At 38.0% G+C, this 19,087-nt stretch overlaps 2 protein-coding genes and 1 pseudogene across 4 annotated transcripts; 2 read left to right on the forward strand and 1 right to left on the reverse strand.

The window, feature by feature from the left end:
* Nucleotides 1-2,382: 2,382 nt before the first annotated feature.
* Nucleotides 2,383-3,781, forward strand: LOC149392320 (proline-rich receptor-like protein kinase PERK1; annotated as a pseudogene). Its single transcript, XR_016300098.1, has 6 exons — nucleotides 2,383-2,461; nucleotides 2,542-2,628; nucleotides 2,713-2,783; nucleotides 2,900-3,063; nucleotides 3,151-3,312; nucleotides 3,461-3,781. The product of XR_016300098.1 is annotated as a proline-rich receptor-like protein kinase PERK1 (transcript).
* Nucleotides 3,782-4,747: 966 nt separating this feature from the next.
* Nucleotides 4,748-10,060, reverse strand: LOC149392321 (uncharacterized). The gene is made up of 8 exons (XM_089620105.1): nucleotides 10,030-10,060; nucleotides 8,927-9,529; nucleotides 7,915-8,835; nucleotides 7,633-7,836; nucleotides 6,913-7,561; nucleotides 6,551-6,824; nucleotides 5,130-5,504; nucleotides 4,748-4,858 (listed from the first exon to the last, which is right to left on the reverse strand). Exons 2-8 carry the CDS (start codon nucleotides 9,516-9,518, stop codon nucleotides 4,748-4,750), a joined length of 3,126 nt encoding a protein of 1,041 aa, XP_089476231.1. The 5' UTR covers nucleotides 9,519-9,529; nucleotides 10,030-10,060.
* A 5,140-nt stretch (nucleotides 10,061-15,200) lies between these two features.
* On the forward strand, nucleotides 15,201-18,289 carry LOC149392322 (U-box domain-containing protein 5-like). 2 transcript variants are annotated; one of them, XM_089620635.1, is made up of 6 exons: nucleotides 15,201-15,341; nucleotides 15,426-15,496; nucleotides 15,587-15,772; nucleotides 15,834-15,941; nucleotides 16,012-17,072; nucleotides 17,323-18,289. In XM_089620635.1, the coding sequence occupies exons 2-6, from the start codon at nucleotides 15,443-15,445 to the stop codon at nucleotides 18,083-18,085; spliced, it is 2,172 nt and encodes a 723-aa protein (XP_089476761.1). In that variant the 5' UTR covers nucleotides 15,201-15,341; nucleotides 15,426-15,442; the 3' UTR covers nucleotides 18,086-18,289. The 2 variants fall into 2 exon arrangements, with proteins under 2 accessions (XP_089476761.1, XP_089476760.1); XM_089620634.1 differs by having other exon boundaries at nucleotides 15,203-15,496.
* Nucleotides 18,290-19,087: the final 798 nt, after the last annotated feature.

Genomic DNA, 19,087 nt, shown 5'->3' on the forward strand with positions numbered 1-19,087 from the left:
TGACATTATTAAATAACCAACGTTTGATAAATATTTTTAAGTAAATAATCACTTTTAGATGTATTTTTTTTTATAAATAGTCAACGTTTAATATATGAAAATAACTATTTACTCAAGATTTACGTGTTAAAGTAGCTGTTTACTTAAGATTTAATAAATATTGACATTTAGCAATGTCAAATGTTTAAATTCGTTATTTTACTAATGGACCCATAATATAAATACATTACACATTAATCAGTTGTCAATGGTCGAGTATATTTTCCATACCTACAGTATTTCATTGTACTTATATGGTATACTGCGAGCGCATATATATATATATATATATATATATATATATATATATATATAATTTTATTTTGGTGAAAAAATAGACAATCACTACTACAAATTAACATATTGGGTGCGGAAGGGTATTAGGTGCGACATGTCGCACCTAATAGTCGCACCTAAGCCAATATTAGGTGCGACATGTCGCACCGGATATTCATCAGGATGACTAAAAATTTCGCTAATGTTTAGTGGTATTAGGTGCGAAAATGTCGCACCTAATATACATTTGTCGCACCTAAAGGTATTAGGTGCGACATGTCGCACCTAATTGTATTAGCGACGGACTTTCAGGTGCGACTTTGTCGCACCTAATGTCGCACCTAATAAACTTTTAGGTGCGACATATGAGGTATTTGGTGCGACAATCGTCGCACCGGATGACGTTTTTTGTCCTAGTGAGTTCATATCTAAAGTTATCGTTACTGTGTCATTCCAACCCCCAATTTAATAATAAATTGTCTAAAATCACACTACTACAAATAAGGCTTTCTGGTGCGGAAGGGTATTAGGTGCGACTTGTCGCACCTAAAAGTCGCACCTAATTGGGCATCAGGTGCGACTTGTCGCACCCAACGGGCTCCAGAAAAGAAAAAAATTTCGGTAATTTTAAGTGGTATTGGGTGCGACTAGTCGCACCCAATAGTTTTGAAAACTTTCAGGTGCGACTAGTCGCACCTGAAAGTCTAAAAAAAATTAGGCGCTCAGCTTCTCCCCCTCATTTTTTTTCATTTGTCTGACTAAACAACTCTTTCTGAAAAAAAAAACCTAAACCGTCTCACTCTTTCTCTCTTTTTTCTCTCAAATTTGTCTCTCCCTCTCATATTCGCCGTCGCCGTGGTCCACTGTTCTCCTCCGCCGCCAGGAACCCAAACCAATCGAACAACACATGAACGACTGAGAAGGCTCACGAACCAGGAACCCGAAAAGAGAGAGGATTCGGCGCGCCATCACCAGCCGTGACCCATCCTCCACCGCGCGCTTCAGGCCGAGGAAAAGAAACGTCGCCGGGAGTCGCGAGGACGCCGGAGCAAGAGCGACCACCGAGGAAGGAGTGAGTGGTTGCCGGAGAATCTAATTCCACGAAAATAAGGTGAGGAAGTCTCTTTCTCGGATGGATTTTCGAGCTAGGGTTTATAGCTCATAATTCGGGGATTTTGATTCCGGGATGATTTCTAAGCAATTGAGTGTGTTTAGTTGATCTTTGGACCCGATTATTGATGTTGAGGACTTGAAATTGGTGATTAGTTTCGGATTTCTTGGTTGTGGTTTGAATTTGGCCGAATTTTTGAAAAAGAAAAACTGTTTGAACTGCCTCTGTAAATCGACGTGGACAGACCAATATGATCTGAGTTCTTATTTTTGGATATTTTTCATGGATAGTAGACTGTATGAGCTTTCTAAAATGACCAAGAACATGTAAATCCATTGAGTATTGAATGAGTTATGAATTTTCAAAGTTTGTGTTTCGCAGCAGTAAAACGGGATTTCCAGAATTGTAACAGTGAATTACGGGCTGTTTTTGAGATAGCTATTCTTGTCGTATATATGCTTGTAATATCTCGTTAGAAAACTACATGAGTCTACTTTCATTTGCCGCTAGAATCAATGTTGTGTTTGGTTTTCATTCCAAAAACTGTTTTTCACTTTTTGAGTTGAAAAAATTGAAAACAAAAAGTGAAAATGTGTTTGTTTTAATATTTCGGAAAAAAATTTCAAAAATTTTTGAAGTTGTTTTGTAAAAAAGTAAAGAAAACTGAAAACAAATAAAATGTGTTTTTGGAAAAAAATTTATTCTCTTGTCTTCTCCTTCTCCTCATCTTCTCTTTTCATTCTTTTAAAAACAAAAATGAAAACTATACCAAACACTTTTTCAGTTTTTTCACTTTCTCAAAAACAAAAATGAAAACTGTACCAAACAGCTTTTTTAAAACAACTGCAAAATAATTTTTCAGTACAACTACAAAAATTAGAAAATAGAAAACAAAAATTTTTTGAGTTAGATTTCAAGTTTTGTAGCTCGAGTTATGATGGCACGTCTTCCTCGTCGGCTATTGCATGGTCGGGTCCCAGAGAATGCTCGTTTACGAGTTCGTCCCCAACAATACCTTGGAGTTTCACCTACACGGTACCCTTCTTTTTCATCCCGGGTTTGGATTTGGTTTTTGGATCCAAGATTGTTGATGTGTATGGATGTATATACTGTAGGGAAAGGTCGGCCGACGATGGATTGGCCAACCAGGCTGAGAATCGCCCTAGGGTCTGCAAAAGGGCTTGCTTATCTGCATGAAGATTGTAAGCTCTCGCTCGCTTGTGATTGAATTTTTTCTTTTGGCTTTTTTCAAATTTATTTTTTGACCCTGTTGATTGATGTTGCAGGTCATCCCAAAATCATTAACCGTGACATTAAGACGGCTAACATTCTCTTGGATTTCAAGTTTGAGGCCATGGTAAAAAAAAATTAACCTTTTTTCGTAGTGAATGGCTATGTTGCAATAAATGTTGTGGGGTTATCTTATTCAGCAAGAGTTGCACATTTTTTTTCTTTGTATGTTTGTTTTCATAGGTTGCAGATTTCGGGCTTGCCAAATTTTCTTCGGATGTCAACACTCATGTCTCACATACAAGTCTGATGTTTTCTCGTTCGGAGTCATGCTTTTGGAGCTGATCACTGGACGAAGACCCGTCGACACGTCCGAGTCCTACATGGACGATAGTTTGGTCGACTGGGTCAGTATTTACATCTTTTTTATGCCTACGTCCTCGCTCGCAACAACGCTTTCCAGAGAAATCCGTTCTTTTTTCTTTTTTTAATAGGCGATACCAATGTTGGGGAGAGCTTTGGAAGATAGAAATTTCGAGGCGCTGGTCGACCCGAAGCTGCGAAACAACTACGACGAGAACGAGATGGCCCGCCTCGTCGCTTGCGCCACCGCTTGCGTCCGTCACTCCGCCCGCCGCCGCCCTCGTATGAGTCAGGTGGGTCTCTCTCTCTCTCTCTCATGGGTTTTAGCCCCCTAACTAATTTTTGGAGCGAAGTGATTCCAAATATCGAAAAAAAAATCCTTTTTTCTGACTCGATTATGGCATCATGATTATTCATGAATCTCGGGGCATGCATTCACAGATTGTTCGGGATCTGGAAGGAGACGTGTCGCTGGCGGACCTGAACTAGGGAATAAGACCCGGGAGCAGCACGGTGTACAGCTCACACGGGAGCTCGGACTATGACACGAGTCAGTACAACGACGACTTGAAGAAGTTCAGAAAGATGGCTCTGGGAAGCCAGGAATACGGGCCCAGCAGCGAGTACAGCGCACCCACCAGCAACTACGGCGTTTACCCTTCCAGCTCCAGCAGCGAAGGCCAAACCACCCGAGAACTCGACATCAGGGCAAAGAGAAACAGCGACGACTCGGGTTTTCGGGGCAACTCTTTAACATAGTAACACACAAAAACGAAACAACTAAGGCTCTTCGGGGTTTTTTTTTAGTGTAAAGATTTCCTATGCACGTTCATTGCAAGAGAATGTAATATCTTTGCTGATTTTTTTTTTCAAAAACGAAATAAGAAATGAAGTCACTTTTAAATAAACTGACACCCAAAAAACTGCTCTTTTAAAAGATTTGACGTCGCTTTTTCAAAAAGCGACGTCTAAACCACTGTTTGGTGTTTTGGTGGGAAGACTATTGGGTGCGACATGTCGCACCCAATATGTTGGCTGGAAGACTATTGGGTGCGACATGTCTCACCCAAAAGTCAAATACCCGCTTTATTCTTGATTTTCCACGGAAAAATAGATCCGACTTCAGGTGCGATAAGTCGCACCCAATAGTGTCGCACCTAATAGTATATACTATTGGGTGCGACATGTCGCACCCAATAGTATTAGCTGCGGACTATTAGGTGCGACTTAGTCGCACCTAAAGTCGAACCCGATAGTACTATCGGATGCGACTTTGTGGGCATCAGGTGCGACTTTTGTCGCACCTGATGCCTATCTTTGTAGTAGTGTCATTTCTATAAGTTATAAGCGGAATTCGTATTTTTTAAAAAGATATCATAAATAACTAAGTCATATAAAACATAATAATTTCATATTAATCCTTTGAAATTTTTTTTAAACACGAGCCATAATGTTTAGGTGTATGATATTTAATGCTTGTAATTTTTTTTTTTATCGACCCTTTAATTTTTCTAGTACGCTTTTTTGTATATAAAATTAAAAATCGTATTAACTGATTTGAATTTTTTTTTAATAGAACGGATTTTCCATTAAAATTGGGTAAAAAAAACCCATAAATACAAGAGAAAAACACATTAGTTCATGGATCACCAAGACCTAAGTCGAAGTGGATCTAACACTAAGTTCCGGTAAAAGCACGTATGTGCAAACTTCCGACAACATGAAGGATTACAAGCACAAATAGAGCACAGAAGAGGCTCGTTCAAAAACCCAAAGATTGGCGATGGAAAAATCCAACCAACCTCGGTCCGATAGCCACGAATAAGATGGCTCTTCAACCTGCATAGATCAAAACCTAACAGGAAATCCACTACGGGAAAGGGAGCTGCGGTTACCCCGACTCCAATGCAAAACATAACACAACAGTACCAATTTAACTTCCTAACAAGTAAAGAAAGGATGAGCAAGACAATGGAAAAGTAAATAACAAAAACAAACGCCAAAACCGAGGGAGCCATCCACAAAAAAGACCAAAATCAGATCTGCTACCACACGCAATCCAGGCTCCCCACGAAGCCTCAGAAGGCGAGGACCACCCGAGAGAGAGAACCAATGCCGGTGGAGACAGCCTGGCGCCAAGAGCCACCGCTTCCGTGAGCCAGACGCAGTCGGCGGTCGCAGAACAGGAGCCCGCCGCTGCACAGTGTCGACGAGATGGCGGGTCGGCCAGGGAGAGGATCTTGCGGGGCGAGAGCCGAGGCCGAGTAACGAGGCGGCGTGAGGACTCACAAGGTGGATCTTGAACGGTGAAGGCGTGTGAGCTCGGCGGGCTGAGAAAACAGAGAGGCGGAGAAACACGATAGCAACGCCAACTGAGAATCTCTGTAAGGACAAGAGACCCCATGAAGAATCGCCCTCCCCCCCGGACCGGAGCCGTCACAGTGACGGCGTCCGAAATCCAGAGGGGCGGCGGCAAAGTGAAAAGCTAGGGTTTCAGAAGAGGAAAACTTTTATTAACTGATTTGAATTATAAGAAACTGTTTTGAAGTCACATCCCTCTCTCTCTCTCATATTAGTTATGTTCTTAATACATATTAACGATTATTTACAAACTATAAACTGTCATATGATTTATAGAATATTTGCAAAAATTAATATGGTAAATATGATAATAAACATTGATAACGTTTAAAAAAAAGACTTATCTATTTTAAAAACTAAATTAAATTAAACCCTAAATCCTATACACATACTAAATTTAAATTAAGTTAAATTTTTACACATCAAAACTTATCTATTTTAAACTCATATTAATATATTTCTACTTGTTAATTTATAATTATATAGCCAATTTAGATATGATACAAATGTTTATGCAAATTCAATATGCGTTACAAACAGTACAACTGATTATCAGTCGTGAATGTGTATGCAAGTACGTAGTTACTCCCAAGGAAAAAAAATGCCGATTTCGTTGCCGTTTCGAGCCTCCTGATTTACGGAAATTCGTCATGCCGATGGAATTTCGAACGGAAAAAGTGTGGAAATGGGCAAGTAAAATGCCGTTTTAAAATGCCGATTTCCATGGAAATTCGACGTGCCGACGGAAAACCGAACGGAAATAATGTGGCGAAACAAACACATAAATATATATATTTTTAAATGTAGTTCAAATTTAAAACACTTCAAATCATACATATCTAGCATAAATGTTCTATTTGTTCATGAAATAAATATGTTTCACAACCATATAGTTACAATATAAAAAAAAATGTATCAATAGAATCCCGATGGACGTCCCGGTTGGATAAAACTCGGTTGGTTTTCTTGAAGCTCGCAATACTGAGACCAAGTGAAATTTCCTTGGTACGATTGTTGGAAGTTTTGAACATGTCTGTCGTAGTCGGCTTGATCGTACCCCACAGCTGTACTTATCAGTGGGCATCCCGGTGCACATGCTATGATGTGCTCGGCACCGAACCGATCTACGCGTACACCGTACATACGACGTCCACGTCCTTGCGAATTCACCTGTGGCTGTGGCACTCCTATCGGGTTAGGATAATGGTAGGAAGGACAAGTATACGAACCGTCACTCTGTGTGTCTGACGTGGTGAATGACATTGTGTCGAACTGAGACATCAAGTGATCGACGCCGTATTCACTGCCAGATGACATGTACGCTCCATATCCTTGCTGGAAGTCACCGCCGTATTCACTACCAGAAGACATGTAATGCGTGGGCGCTCTCTGTGTTCCTCCACCGTAATAGGATCCGGTCTCAAAGTCAAAGTACTCTCCGGGTCTGTTAAGCATGTAATATATTACTTTCCATATTCATCATACGTACATTGTTTGTGAACTCCGACATGAATAAATGCGAATACACTAACCTGTCAGATCTTTGACGTCGTGACCCGTGATCAGAATCTTGCGTGGGTTGATAACCTTGCTCCATAGTCCACGGTTCGTAATGTTGGCTACCACCACCACCACCACTACCACCACCACCACCACCAACGTCTTGACTAGCTGGATAACGGCCACCGTCACCACCGTCTCCACTATTGTCACCGTCGTTAGGACCACGTCCATCGTCTGATGATCCATGCGAAGTATGACCGACGTCTTCGCTCAAGACGGTGTCGACATTAACACCTTCCGCCCGGGCCTGTGAGGCGACGTTTGGGTCGGGGTTCCGGTGTTCATCGTCGAGGTGAACTGGACGGATCCATTGTAGGAGTTCATCATCGTCGACATTGTCGCCCATTATCTCCATTGATCTTTGGATCATATCCAACGGATCCTTCCTCTCGACGGCGTCGTTTTGGATATCTCGTAATTGGAGCTTCATATTGTAGCTACAAAAGACGAGTTCCTCAAGTCGCTTATACGCCAGTCGGTTTCGCTGCTTAGTGTGGACAAGTGCAAACGTGCTCCAATTTCGCTCGCACGCCGATGATGATGCGGTCTGAGAAAGGATTCTCATCGCCAACTTTCTCAACGTGGGGGTTTGAATTCCAAACATCGCCCACCATTCTCCTAACAAAATGAAGAAACTCCGTAAATATGACACTATGATATGAACATCGGGAATTAGAAATAGTTCTTACCGGAAGCCATCTTCGTCCTTCCCGCTATTGCGGATTTATTACCGAACATGCCTTTCGCGTCGCGGAATTTTAAAAGCTCATTCCCGATGTCGCCGCAGTCATCGTTGGGGAATAGCCGCTCAAACACTTCTGTAACCGCCGTAAGATGTTCGGGTGCCTTGGCGATCTCCGGATTGTATTGGAATTTTGGATTTAGGTAGTGAGCTACAAGATAAATAATCACATATAAAAATTAAAAATTATACAACGATGTTCACAAAGAATAAGTGAAATGAGTAATACCTGCTTGGTGCAACGGATGGTCAAGTTGTTTATTCCATCTCTGAACCGCAATGTCAACCACCCATTGCTTGTTTGGGATGCTTTCCAACTTCTTTTTCATTAAATCGAAGAGGTGGTACAGCAAGCCCATCGTGGGAACAACTTCTGTATCAACGAGACGCAGAGCAGAGTACATAGGTTCGAACACCTTGCACACGCTATCAATATGGAGCCAAAAGTTACTGTCCAATACTTTTGACTCCACAAACTGCCCAGGTGCAGTTTGACGTAAGGAACATTGGTCCCACCAATCCGACGTGAACATCTTTTTCAACCTCGGTCGACTGCTCTTGAGACTCGTTAGGGCCAAGTAGTTCGTGGCGAATCTCGTCGGACCGGGATGGATTAGCTCTCCTTGTCCTTCTTCTCGCATCTTCGAGAGGACAATCCCGTGATTGTAGATGAACTTCGTGATGTCTCTACAATTCTTAACAACATCGGCGACAGTCGCTCGTTTTCCAACGTCCTCTAGCATCAAGTCAATACAATGTGCGGCGCACGGAGTCCAGTACAGATTATATCGACGAGAGAGTTTCAATCCGGCTTTCTTGTAAGCCGAACCATTATCAGTGATAATCTGAACAACATTGTGTTCACCGACTTCTTTCACAATGGGCGACAGAATCTTATAGATGTACAAATAGTTCTTGATCTCATCTGACGCATCAACTGACTTCAAAAAAACAGTCTTACCCGCCGAGTACACCATAACATTTATGATGCTTAAACGCGTAGGTCCCGTCCATCCGTCCGACATTATGGTGCAACCATATTCCTTCCACACTTCCCGTTGCTGATCGATGTACTTCTTGACGTATGCAACCTCTGCTTTCAGGTACGTGTTATAAATCTCATACGGAGTCGGAAGCGGAATACCTGGACCTGTAAAGTTTGAAATGATAGTACAGTTAGACACCAGAATACTTGTCAAATTAAAACCGGTAGTTCAAAAATTCAATTACACGAGACTTACCAACTGCCACAGCTTCATTGATCATGTGTCGAAAATGCGGCGACTTCACTTTGGCGGCTGGGATGTTCTCGTGGATGACGTAGCTGCTAACAGCTGTTCCTAGACGCTCTTTAAATTTAGGATTCGTGATTTCCGGGATCGTAGGTTGTCGTCCACTCTCTGGCCGAAAATGAGGTGGTGGTGAAATCCCTGAACCCCCACCTGGGCCGGATCTACAAGCATCCGGCTGTGTCTCTTGACGGCTTCTTTTAAGAGCTTGCATCATATCACGTTCGTATTGTTGGTCGGGGTCAAGCTCTACGTGAGTCGGACCGAAGCGTCCGGCCACGTGGTCGTCTACGGTTTCTTGAAGGACGCCCTTGTTTTTCTTCTTTTGGACCGTCGCCTCTTGTAACGCTAACATCTCCGTGCGTACTTGTGAAGGAACACTCGTACATGCCTTCACGTTTTTCTTCGGATCGTTTCCACTTAAGTGTAACTTCATCCGTGTGATTCCCCCTCCCCTGGTAACGTGCCCACAATAATTGCACGTGAAGTGGAACGGGTTTGTTGCACCTGGGGTGCAATGCTTACGAACTCCTTCCTCGCTCATCTTCGATATACCTGCATATTGAATTCAACATTTCAATCCAATTTCAACTTGTCAAAAAATTCTAATCAAAGTATCAAACTACTTTCATTTCAATATGTCAACAAATTTCTTTCAGCATGTCAACAAATTTCTTTAAACATGTCAACAAATTTATTTCAACATATCAACAACTTATATTCAAACTCATTTCAATTCAATTCAAAACGTAACAATTTCAATTCATAATCTAATTTAAACATGTCAACAAATTTATTTCAAGATATCAATAAATTCTATTCAAAGTTCAGACTAATTTAATTTCAATTCAAAACGTAACAATTTCAATTCATAATCTAATTTAAACATGCAACAAATATATTTCAACATGTCAAAAATTTCTATTCAAATTCAAACTAATTTCATTTCAATTCAAAACGTAACAATTTCAATATATCAATAAATTCATACACTTAAGTCTTAAATAATTTCATTTATAGCATATACAAGATAAAAAGTAAATACAAAACCTTACTTAAAAACAGAAATAAAACATCAAATTCGGTTTTTTCAGTCGCCGGAAAAACTCAAGGTTCGCCGGAAAAAATGGTGTTTCGCCGGAAAATTTCAAGGTTCGCCGGAATTTAACCAAAAAATCTGGAAAAAATATATATGATAGATCGTCACATTACAAACAACTTTCATGAAGAGGATTACATGAAAAAAAATCATATTACTCAAGAAATTGAAGGTTCAAGTTTCAGAATCTAGGGTTTTGGAAATTCCTTGGAAATTCCTGGAAATTCGTCGACATATTGTTGAATTATACCTTCGCCGTGACGGAAATGATGGAAATTCGCCGATGGACGTGGAATTTCTCCGACAGCCGAGTTGCCTCCTTCCCAGCCCGTGTCGTTTTTTTTTTTCTTTTCCTTCGAGTTTCTTCGAAATTCCTGGAAATGAGGATGCTTTTATACACAATTTTGAACGACAACGAGCGGCATAAAACGACGGAAACGAAATGTCGTTTCGTGGAAATTCCAACGACATCTAACGTGGAAACGACATTTTCTACTTCCGTCGGCCGCTGACCCGTGGAAATGGAATTTCCAGGCGAATTTCCGGGAATTTCTCCGGCATTTTGTTCCTTGGTTACTCCCAATTTAGGGAGGGCTTTTAGCCTCTCCTAACAATTTTTTTTTTTTTTTTTACACATTTTGCTCATTTTTTTATATAAAATTTTATATTTTTTATTCTAAAAATTCATAAATTAACCTCTCTTGAATTATTTTTTGCACATAAGCCTCCCCTAACCTGAATTCTTAGCTTCGTCAACATGACATGATATAAAGTGGTTTGAAGATATATTTATTTTTCTGATTGTGGTATATGAACATCATTGGGAGTGGGAGTCCTATCAAGTTGAACCAGAAATTAGAGTTGAGGATTGACTGACAATATTTATTATATTTTTTTTTCTGCAAAACAACCAATGTATAAATGGTATAAAATTATAAACAAAAATATAAACTAAATTCATCCAGAAAATAAAAATGTTACAAAATGTATCTTTCAATTTAAATCAAAACGTAAAAATATTTTGATTTTGAATAAAAGAAATACTAAGCAATTCCATAAATAAATATCAAAATCATCCTTAATTAATTTATTAACGACGGCTACTTGCTACTGGGGAGTAAACGAATACAAAAGAAGTTTATGATTCCCTATTACTTGTAGTTACATGAAAATTCAGTGGCTTGTTATGTGTTCATCCTAGTGAAATTTAGAAAATTTGGTGGTCGATGAAAATTGCGACGAAATATTAAGAAAATTTAAAGAAAATATGTACATGAAAATTGCGATATCCGAGATATGGTCAATAAAAATTGCGACAAAAAAATGATATAAATATAATCGGTCTAATTTTTTATTCAAATTAGAATTTTTAAACAAACGCAACTAAAATATAAATTAACATTTTATTTATCTTGTGTATATATATATATATATATATATATATATATATATTTGTAAAAAGAAGTTTAGAAAAATGATATTAAAAAAATAGATCATATACATATATATATATATATATATATATATATATATATATATATAAAAGAATATGGCAGATTTTCAACTTAAGAAGGTATAAAAAGATATGAAAAAGAACAAAAAAAAAAGACAGTATTGTGTCTTCCTTTTACACGGTTTTAGAGCATCTTCAATAGAAACATCAAATTTTATGTAATTTTCACACCAAATTTGATGTAACTTTTACATCAAATATATTTTTTTTGCTCCCATGTATTACACTATATCTTACACTAAAAAGAATATTCTAATAATATGTTTTTTTTATTTTATCTAAATGCTTGTAGATTAAGTGTCTTAATTTCACTAGCTATTTATATTGTCTAATTAGATATATAAAAATGTGATTTTATTTTATTTATCAATTATGTGTAACATATAGTATAAATTAATAATAAATAATTTTAAAATAAAAAATGTAATTAATAAAAATGAAAATTAATGAATTTTATTACATATATAATTAAAAAAATTAAAGAAATAAATATTACATCGTAAAAAAAAAATACTTTTATTGCTATTGTTGTTTATAAATTTAACTGTTTTTTTTGTTTTTTTTTATCTTTGTATTATTATTTTATTTTTTGTAATGTTAAAACTTTTGTAATAATAGTATTTATAGTATTATCTTTTAATTATCGGCTTAATTAAGTTTGATATCTATAAATTATTATTATTAATAATTATCGACTTACTTTGGTTTGATATCTATAAATTATTTTTAATTATTGGTTTAATTGAAGTGGTATTGAATAAATTAATTTGGATTATAAAAAAAAATCAAACATTTAAAAATATATTGATTAAATTTGGATTAATTAAAATATATGCTTTTAGTTAAAAATTATGAATTAATTAGATTATTATAATGCTTAAACATTTGATGTAATCTTGACATCAAATTAATAGTGTTACGCTAAATTTGGTATAACACTGCTCATTTGGTGTCAAAATTACACTAAATATAGAGTTTTAGAATTTTGATATTTTTAACACTAAAAAACTATAACTCTATTTATTAAGTTTTAGAGCCATCCATTGGAGATGCTCTTACCCTCCTCTCTCTTCTCTTTTCTTTCTCTGGTTTCGGGCTTCATCCATCCTAAAAACTCCGGCAATTTGTGGAGGACATTTTGAAGCCGGAAAATCACCGTAATAAATTTTTGAAAGTTGGGGGTGGCTCAAACCACCTTCGTGCTTCACGTGGGTCCGTCCGTGTAGCTATCTTTAGGAGGCCACTAATGAAAAGGGACATTGTTCCTCAATTAATATATATATTAATATATATATATATATATATATATATATATATATATATATATATCGAGCTTACATTAATGGAGATCTAGGTTATTCTGATTTAAATGTTCCCTTGAATATAAACTAGTAAAAAACAAACCCACACAACTGATAGGAAGTTGAAAAGATTTTATCTGCCACTCAGGAGTGCTTGCGCTTGGAGAACTACAAGTGGATGGAATTTTTCGAATAAATGATAAGAGAAAAAAATATATATATTTTATGTCAGTGTTTCTTCTTTTGGAGAGTGATCTCTCTTATGATATAGTTGTTCCAAAAGATAAGGAGGGACGCATAAGATTCCTTTACCAATCACAGACATTTCAGTATTTGCTTGACCTCAAAATATTAGAGAATATCAACTCTCGAGCAAGGATTTTATTATATTGTATTTCTTAGCATTAGATTCTATAAAGTTTGATAGCGTGTAAATTAAAATATTTCAGATTGAGTAAGCTAGACAAAAAAACAGAGGAATTTACTTAGGTACTCCATAAATTTGTCGAGCCAAAGATATTATATAAGTCAGATATGACTTATTAGACAAAACAAATCTTGGGATAATTTCGATAAGTTTTGATAATTTTCGATAAATTTTGATGAAATTTAATATTTTCTTCAACAGTTTGAAATATAAAATTTTCTTTATTAAAAATTAATTGTATTTATTGTAGATCATTGAATATTATTGTTGTTCGTCGTAGTTTTTATGAATCCGTCAATATCGAGTGAGTGAGAGATAATGGACATGAGAAAAAATAAGTAATAATTTAAATTTAAATAGTATAAAGATATTTTTGTCTATTTTTAGATTAAAATTTTATTTTTGAATGTTTTACAAATAAGAGATTTATTCTTGATATTTCTTATCTTAGGATTCTATATTATAAAATTTCTTTAATGGATCAAGAACATTGTGGGATAACTGCTAAAATAACTACTGTTCAACATATTCAAGCCAAAGAGTAAACACAAGTCTTCTCTTTGACTTGGATGTGTATGTGTGAACAAGAAGTTCTAACATTGCTACGTGTGAACATACAAAAGAAATAAAATGAAAGGACAAAGAAAAGAAAGAGAAGAAGATAGATTTATCATGAGATTTTGTGTCGCTTGGAATATATGATAAATATGCGCATAAGAAGTCTTCGTCATGGGTCTTCATGGTACCCCGCGTTTTTTTCGCGTTTGAATCTGTCTTGGATATTTCCTCTACGCCACACTAATGCAGTCTCTATTATTATTATTTGTAGGTCTCTAAATCATTCGTGATTTAATTCATTTTTTTTTTCTTCAGAAATATCGCATTTCTTTTCAACTTAATATAAATGACACATATCTCTCTTAAAAATATATTATATCGCAATGCAAATAACATCATTTTTATTTATTTATTAAAAAAAAATTAAACTCTCTAAAATGCCTTTGATGTTATATCGCCCATGAGATCTGCCGCGGTGATTTTATGTGAACTCGATTTATGTTCGTCGCCAGGCAGTGAGAGAACGTTCTCTATGAGGTGCCGTTCTTCTCTTCATTTGCGCCTCCTCGACCATCACGAGGAGATGAGAGAATGAGCGTACACATGAAAATCTGAATGGGTGTTGATGAAAATAATTCTTAGATTTGATATTCTTTTTAGAGCATCAGCTAAAAATTTAGCTGATGAATTTGTATTTATTTATTTTTTTTATGAATCTCATATAATTTATGATCAATAATTGTTGTTAATAAATTTTTGAGTTTATTTTCTTTTTCTTTCTAAATCGCGTGTACGAGATAATTGTTGATAAATTTATGAGTTTCTCAAATTATTGGTTTTGAGAAATAACATTTAGTTTTCATGTTTTTCATATATAAATTGTGTGCTAATCGGTAGTAATTAAATTATTTGACAAACGTAATTAAACTAGTGAATTCTTCAATGGAGTAATACTTGTTTTGGATAATAAATTGAATAATAAATTTTTATATAATTTTGATAGATTGATAATGTTTATTTAGAGATAATTTAATTATATTTGAATGTATATTATTTATTAAGATATAGCGGGTATATCTGTTGGGAATTGGTATACGAATAAAATTTAATTAGTATATTAAAATCTATAAATCCTTGAATTGACCAATTCTGGTGGTAGGCTTCATAATTTCCAAACGCTCGGCTATTTGAGTTCTGCTACTTGGTAATAAGTGCGACCACATAATGTGGTATGTGACATGTCAACGACTAGTCTATTGTTGTCTTATCCATACGAATATATTAATTTCCCTTAAATAGCATGCTCATATTCATAATCCAGTAAACGGAGAAAAACTTAATTACTTTAGGGATAAGAAACAAACATATAACCGAGATATCATGTTATTCATTCTAGAAGATATTAGTAATGGCAATTATAAACATAACATAAGCCTCAGAAGCAGTCAATACTAAACCCCACTGCGAAAGTATATTTTCCTGTTTCTTTTGACGGATTCAACTATATCGGCTACGAGCTTTGTGCATATATTGAAGTTCTGGATTTTCTACAGATATATCGTCGGAGACGATGGAACACGACGGAGCAAGCGCCGTGGAGTTTCCCTATTACTGTAGCGTTAAGGTGACAAAGTATAAAACTCGAAATCGCTCGTCGTAATTTATTCTTCTACGGATTATCACATAATTAGGTCTTGGATTGTGCATAAATCAGGTACACCGCTCGATTTGCCAGCAACTTGTTAGGTTTATAGACGGAATAGCGCAGATATTTGGGGAAATCGAGTCTTTCCGTCCTCGCTCCAGATCTGGAATACCTACTCTGAGCTTGCTTCAGGACACCATGGACAAAGCAAAGTCGCTTGTTCAGCATTGCTCCGAGTCTAGTAAACTCTATCTGGTACGTGACCTTGAATCATGACCTTGAATTGATATTGCGTCTGAATGAAATTCATTTTCAGGCGATCACCGGAGAGAAGATTCTATCGAGAAGTGAAAAGATACGCGACGCTTTGGAGTCCTATTTGAGTCAGATTCAAACCATAGTTCCGTTACTTTTGGCTGCAAAGGTTAGTTTTTTTTTTTTTTTTTTTTTTTTGAATTATTTATATGCCTATTTTAATCCTTATTTTCTATCAGATATCTGGAATCATTCGAGATATAGGGAACGCAGAGTTTCAGCTTGACCACACCGATAAAGAGGCTGCGAAAGTCCTTCTTTCGCTGATTCATATGGACGTAAAGGGGACGAGTGAATCGAACGAGAAAGAACTCGAGGCTCTTCAGATCGCGGCTTCGAAGCTCAACATCACATCTCCTGTGGCAGCCCTGACAGAGAGGAGGCGCGTGAAGAGACTTCTCGGTAAAGTCAACGAGAGCACTTCGCCGAGGAACGTGAAGCTTCTCAGGTACCTCCATTACCTGTTGAAGAAGTACGGAGCTCAGATACTGAGACCCGAAATCAAGTGCGAATATGATGAAAAAGAAGAAGAAGAGCCGAGGATGTCGGTGAATCGCGACCAACCCGAACCGCCAGAGGAGTTCAAGTGCCCGATCTCAAAGAGGCTGATGTACGATCCGTCGATCATCGCATCAGGGCAGACCTTCGAGCGGGTTTGGATCGAGAGGTGGTTCAGCGAGGGCAACGAAACATGCCCTGTGACCGGTGCAAACCTCGACCACCGGTGCGTGACTCTGAACTCGTCCATGAAGAGCCTCATCGAGAAATGGTGCTCCAAGCACGGGATCCTCGTTCCTAACCCGCGCTTGGATTCATCGCTGACGAGGTCAAAGAGCTCGAGCTCGATCGCGAGCTTTAACAGCGGTTTCGACGATTTGCAGCTTCAGGTTGGCAGCGTTTCGATCTACTCTTCCACCAACAGCTGTGGCTCGGGTTTCTCGAGCATCGGCGGCGACGATGACGATGATAACAAGGAAAACTATGAAGCTTCGGAAGAGTGTAGTAACGCGCTGGGGTTTCTCTCCTCGCTCGCGGATCTTTCGTGGGAGTCTCAGAACAGAGTCGTCACTGATGTGAAGAAGAAACTGCTAGCTAGCGACAAGCCACGCCTTGTTTGGGTGACTTCACATGATTTCGTGAGCCCTCTCATCAAATTCATGAACGACGCGGCTCAAATTCGCGACCCCGACGCTCTCAGCGACGGAGCAGACCTCCTTTTGGCCATCTTGAACCACAACAGGTAACTTATTTTTGGTTGACTTTCTCAGTATCTCAGAAGAATACATGAATTTCGGGGCGATTAAGTTGCTGATATATCATTGTTGTAGATTCTGCATAGACTTCGAAGAGACTTTTAAATGGTCCACTTTTTAATAAGCTTTGAATGAGCAAGTCTGTAGAATTTAGAAGCAAAACAAAGCACAAAGATTATGAAGCAGGCTTTTAGTTATTAGACACGCATTCTGAGTATGAATTTCTTGGAATGGAAGAAATGAAATCCCTCAGCTCGAAGGAGAGGCGATCTATCTGCTGACGTCATTCCTGGGCTCGGAGATCACCGGAAAAGCCCTGGCGATACTCGAAGTCCTCTCGTACGAGCGGTGCTTCGTGTCGGCCACCGCGGCGGCCCCGGGAGTCCTCCCCGCCATCCTGGCGCTTCTCCAAGAGCCGTCCGCGCCGTCGTGCCACGTGGCGATGAAGATCCTCTGCAACCTGTCGATCAATGGCGACATCGGGGCCCACATGGTGTACCTGGGCTACGTCCCCGCCCTGGCCCGCCTAATGCGCCACGTGTCACTGGGCCGCCACGTTGTCGAGGCCCTCAAGAATCTCTGCGGCGTCGAGGACGGCTGGGTCGCGGTCTCTGAGAGCGCAGAGTGCGTTGCCGGAATCGGAGAAATTCTCGCCGGAGCTTCCGGCGGCGACGAGGAAGAGCATGCCCTCGACGCTCTGCTCGCTCTGTGCCACCACGGCGGGGACGAGTGTCGCCGGAGAGTCGTGACGGAAAAGGTGATCGAGTCTCTGGTCTACTTGTCCGTCAACGGGAATTCCAGGGTGAAATTGATGGCCATGGAATTGTTGCGGCTCGACGGCGGTGGTGGCGATATTGTAAATAATGGTTCGAAGCCTTCGATCCGTAATGCCGCGTTGGAGATCGACCGGCCGTGTAATTCCCGGAGTAATAAGAAATCTTATTCCAAAGCCTTTTGGTCGCTGAGTAGAGACGTTTCGAGATTCGCCAAAAGCCGGTGACATGAGATTGACTTTTATTTTTTATTTTTATTTTTATTTTTTAATAATCTATTGGTTTATACTAGAAAAGCTGTATATATTGTGGGCTCTTGTTAATTCTCTAATGATTATTTTGTAAAAATTGATCAGTGAAAATAAGAGTTGGTTGACAGGTTCGATCACCGTTGGTTTATCTTTATCTTAAATGAGGTTGTTGATAATCAATTGGTCGTAAGTCAATTTATTGAAGTTTTTGTTGATGTGATTAGCAGCCGGCGGCGCTTGATTCAGCAACACAAAGGTTGTTATTAACTGAAGTGCACTCTAATACTGTAAAGAAAGTTCTTACTTACTGAACTAAAAAGAACATAAAATAATAATTATGGCATACGTAATAAAAAAAAAAAAAGAAAAAAAAAAAAAAGAACAACCGTTGACATGCTGAGCGTTTGGTACCAAAGTTAGCGGAAGGAAAGCTATTGTTTGCCTTTTTGTGCTCGATAGTGTTTTGAAAGTGAAAAAAGTCAATCGAAAGGAATTACTTCTGCTAATTTCCATTAATCATTTGTATTTTATTTTTTAATTAAAAAAATTATGAACAATTGATAATTAAATATCTAACAACTGATATTATTTATCTCTTATTAATTGTTTTTTTATTTATTAAATACCGGAAATTACCACTTCCTTAAGCCAAAGAATTGACAAATGGAAATACCGCTTCCATTAACCTCCAAAAGACAAAAAATTATTTAACGAAATTGTCACTTCTGTTAAGCACGGAAGACACTATCGAAAGTGATATTTTCACTTCTTTCCATTGCTCTCTTCTTCTTGATTGCACTTTTGAATTACACTTTCTTTCGGCAGCAACAAATGGGCCTCCTCTCCTCTTCTTCATTGTGTAATGGTGCAGCAGATTTCAATTTAGTACAACGATGCATTGTTTTTAATGTAATGGCCCAAGATAAGGTGTTTTATCCACATTTTAACCATTGTGTTTTTCGGCAGCCGCTTCCTTGT

The sequence above is a fragment of the Urtica dioica genome, chromosome 7, assembly GCF_054948205.1.
Source record: "Urtica dioica subsp. dioica isolate 48M chromosome 7, U.dioica_male_clone48M_v1_H2, whole genome shotgun sequence".
Classification (NCBI taxonomy): Eukaryota; Viridiplantae; Streptophyta; class Magnoliopsida; order Rosales; family Urticaceae; genus Urtica; species Urtica dioica.

Coding starts and splice junctions, on each gene's coding strand:
- LOC149392322 (XM_089620635.1), top strand. CDS start 15,443: ATGGAACACGACGGAGCAAGCGCCGTGGAGTTTCCCTATTACTGTAGC. Junction 15,497..15,586: donor CCTATTACTGTAGCGTTAAG/GTGACAAAGTAT, acceptor TGCATAAATCAG/GTACACCGCTCGATTTGCCA. Junction 17,073..17,322: donor GCCATCTTGAACCACAACAG/GTAACTTATTTT, acceptor TTGGAATGGAAG/AAATGAAATCCCTCAGCTCG.
- LOC149392321 (XM_089620105.1), bottom strand. CDS start 9,518: ATGAGCGAGGAAGGAGTTCGTAAGCATTGCACCCCAGGTGCAACAAAC. Junction 8,836..8,926: donor CAATGAAGCTGTGGCAGTTG/GTAAGTCTCGTG, acceptor CAAACTTTACAG/GTCCAGGTATTCCGCTTCCG. Junction 7,562..7,632: donor AAGGACGAAGATGGCTTCCG/GTAAGAACTATT, acceptor TCATTTTGTTAG/GAGAATGGTGGGCGATGTTT.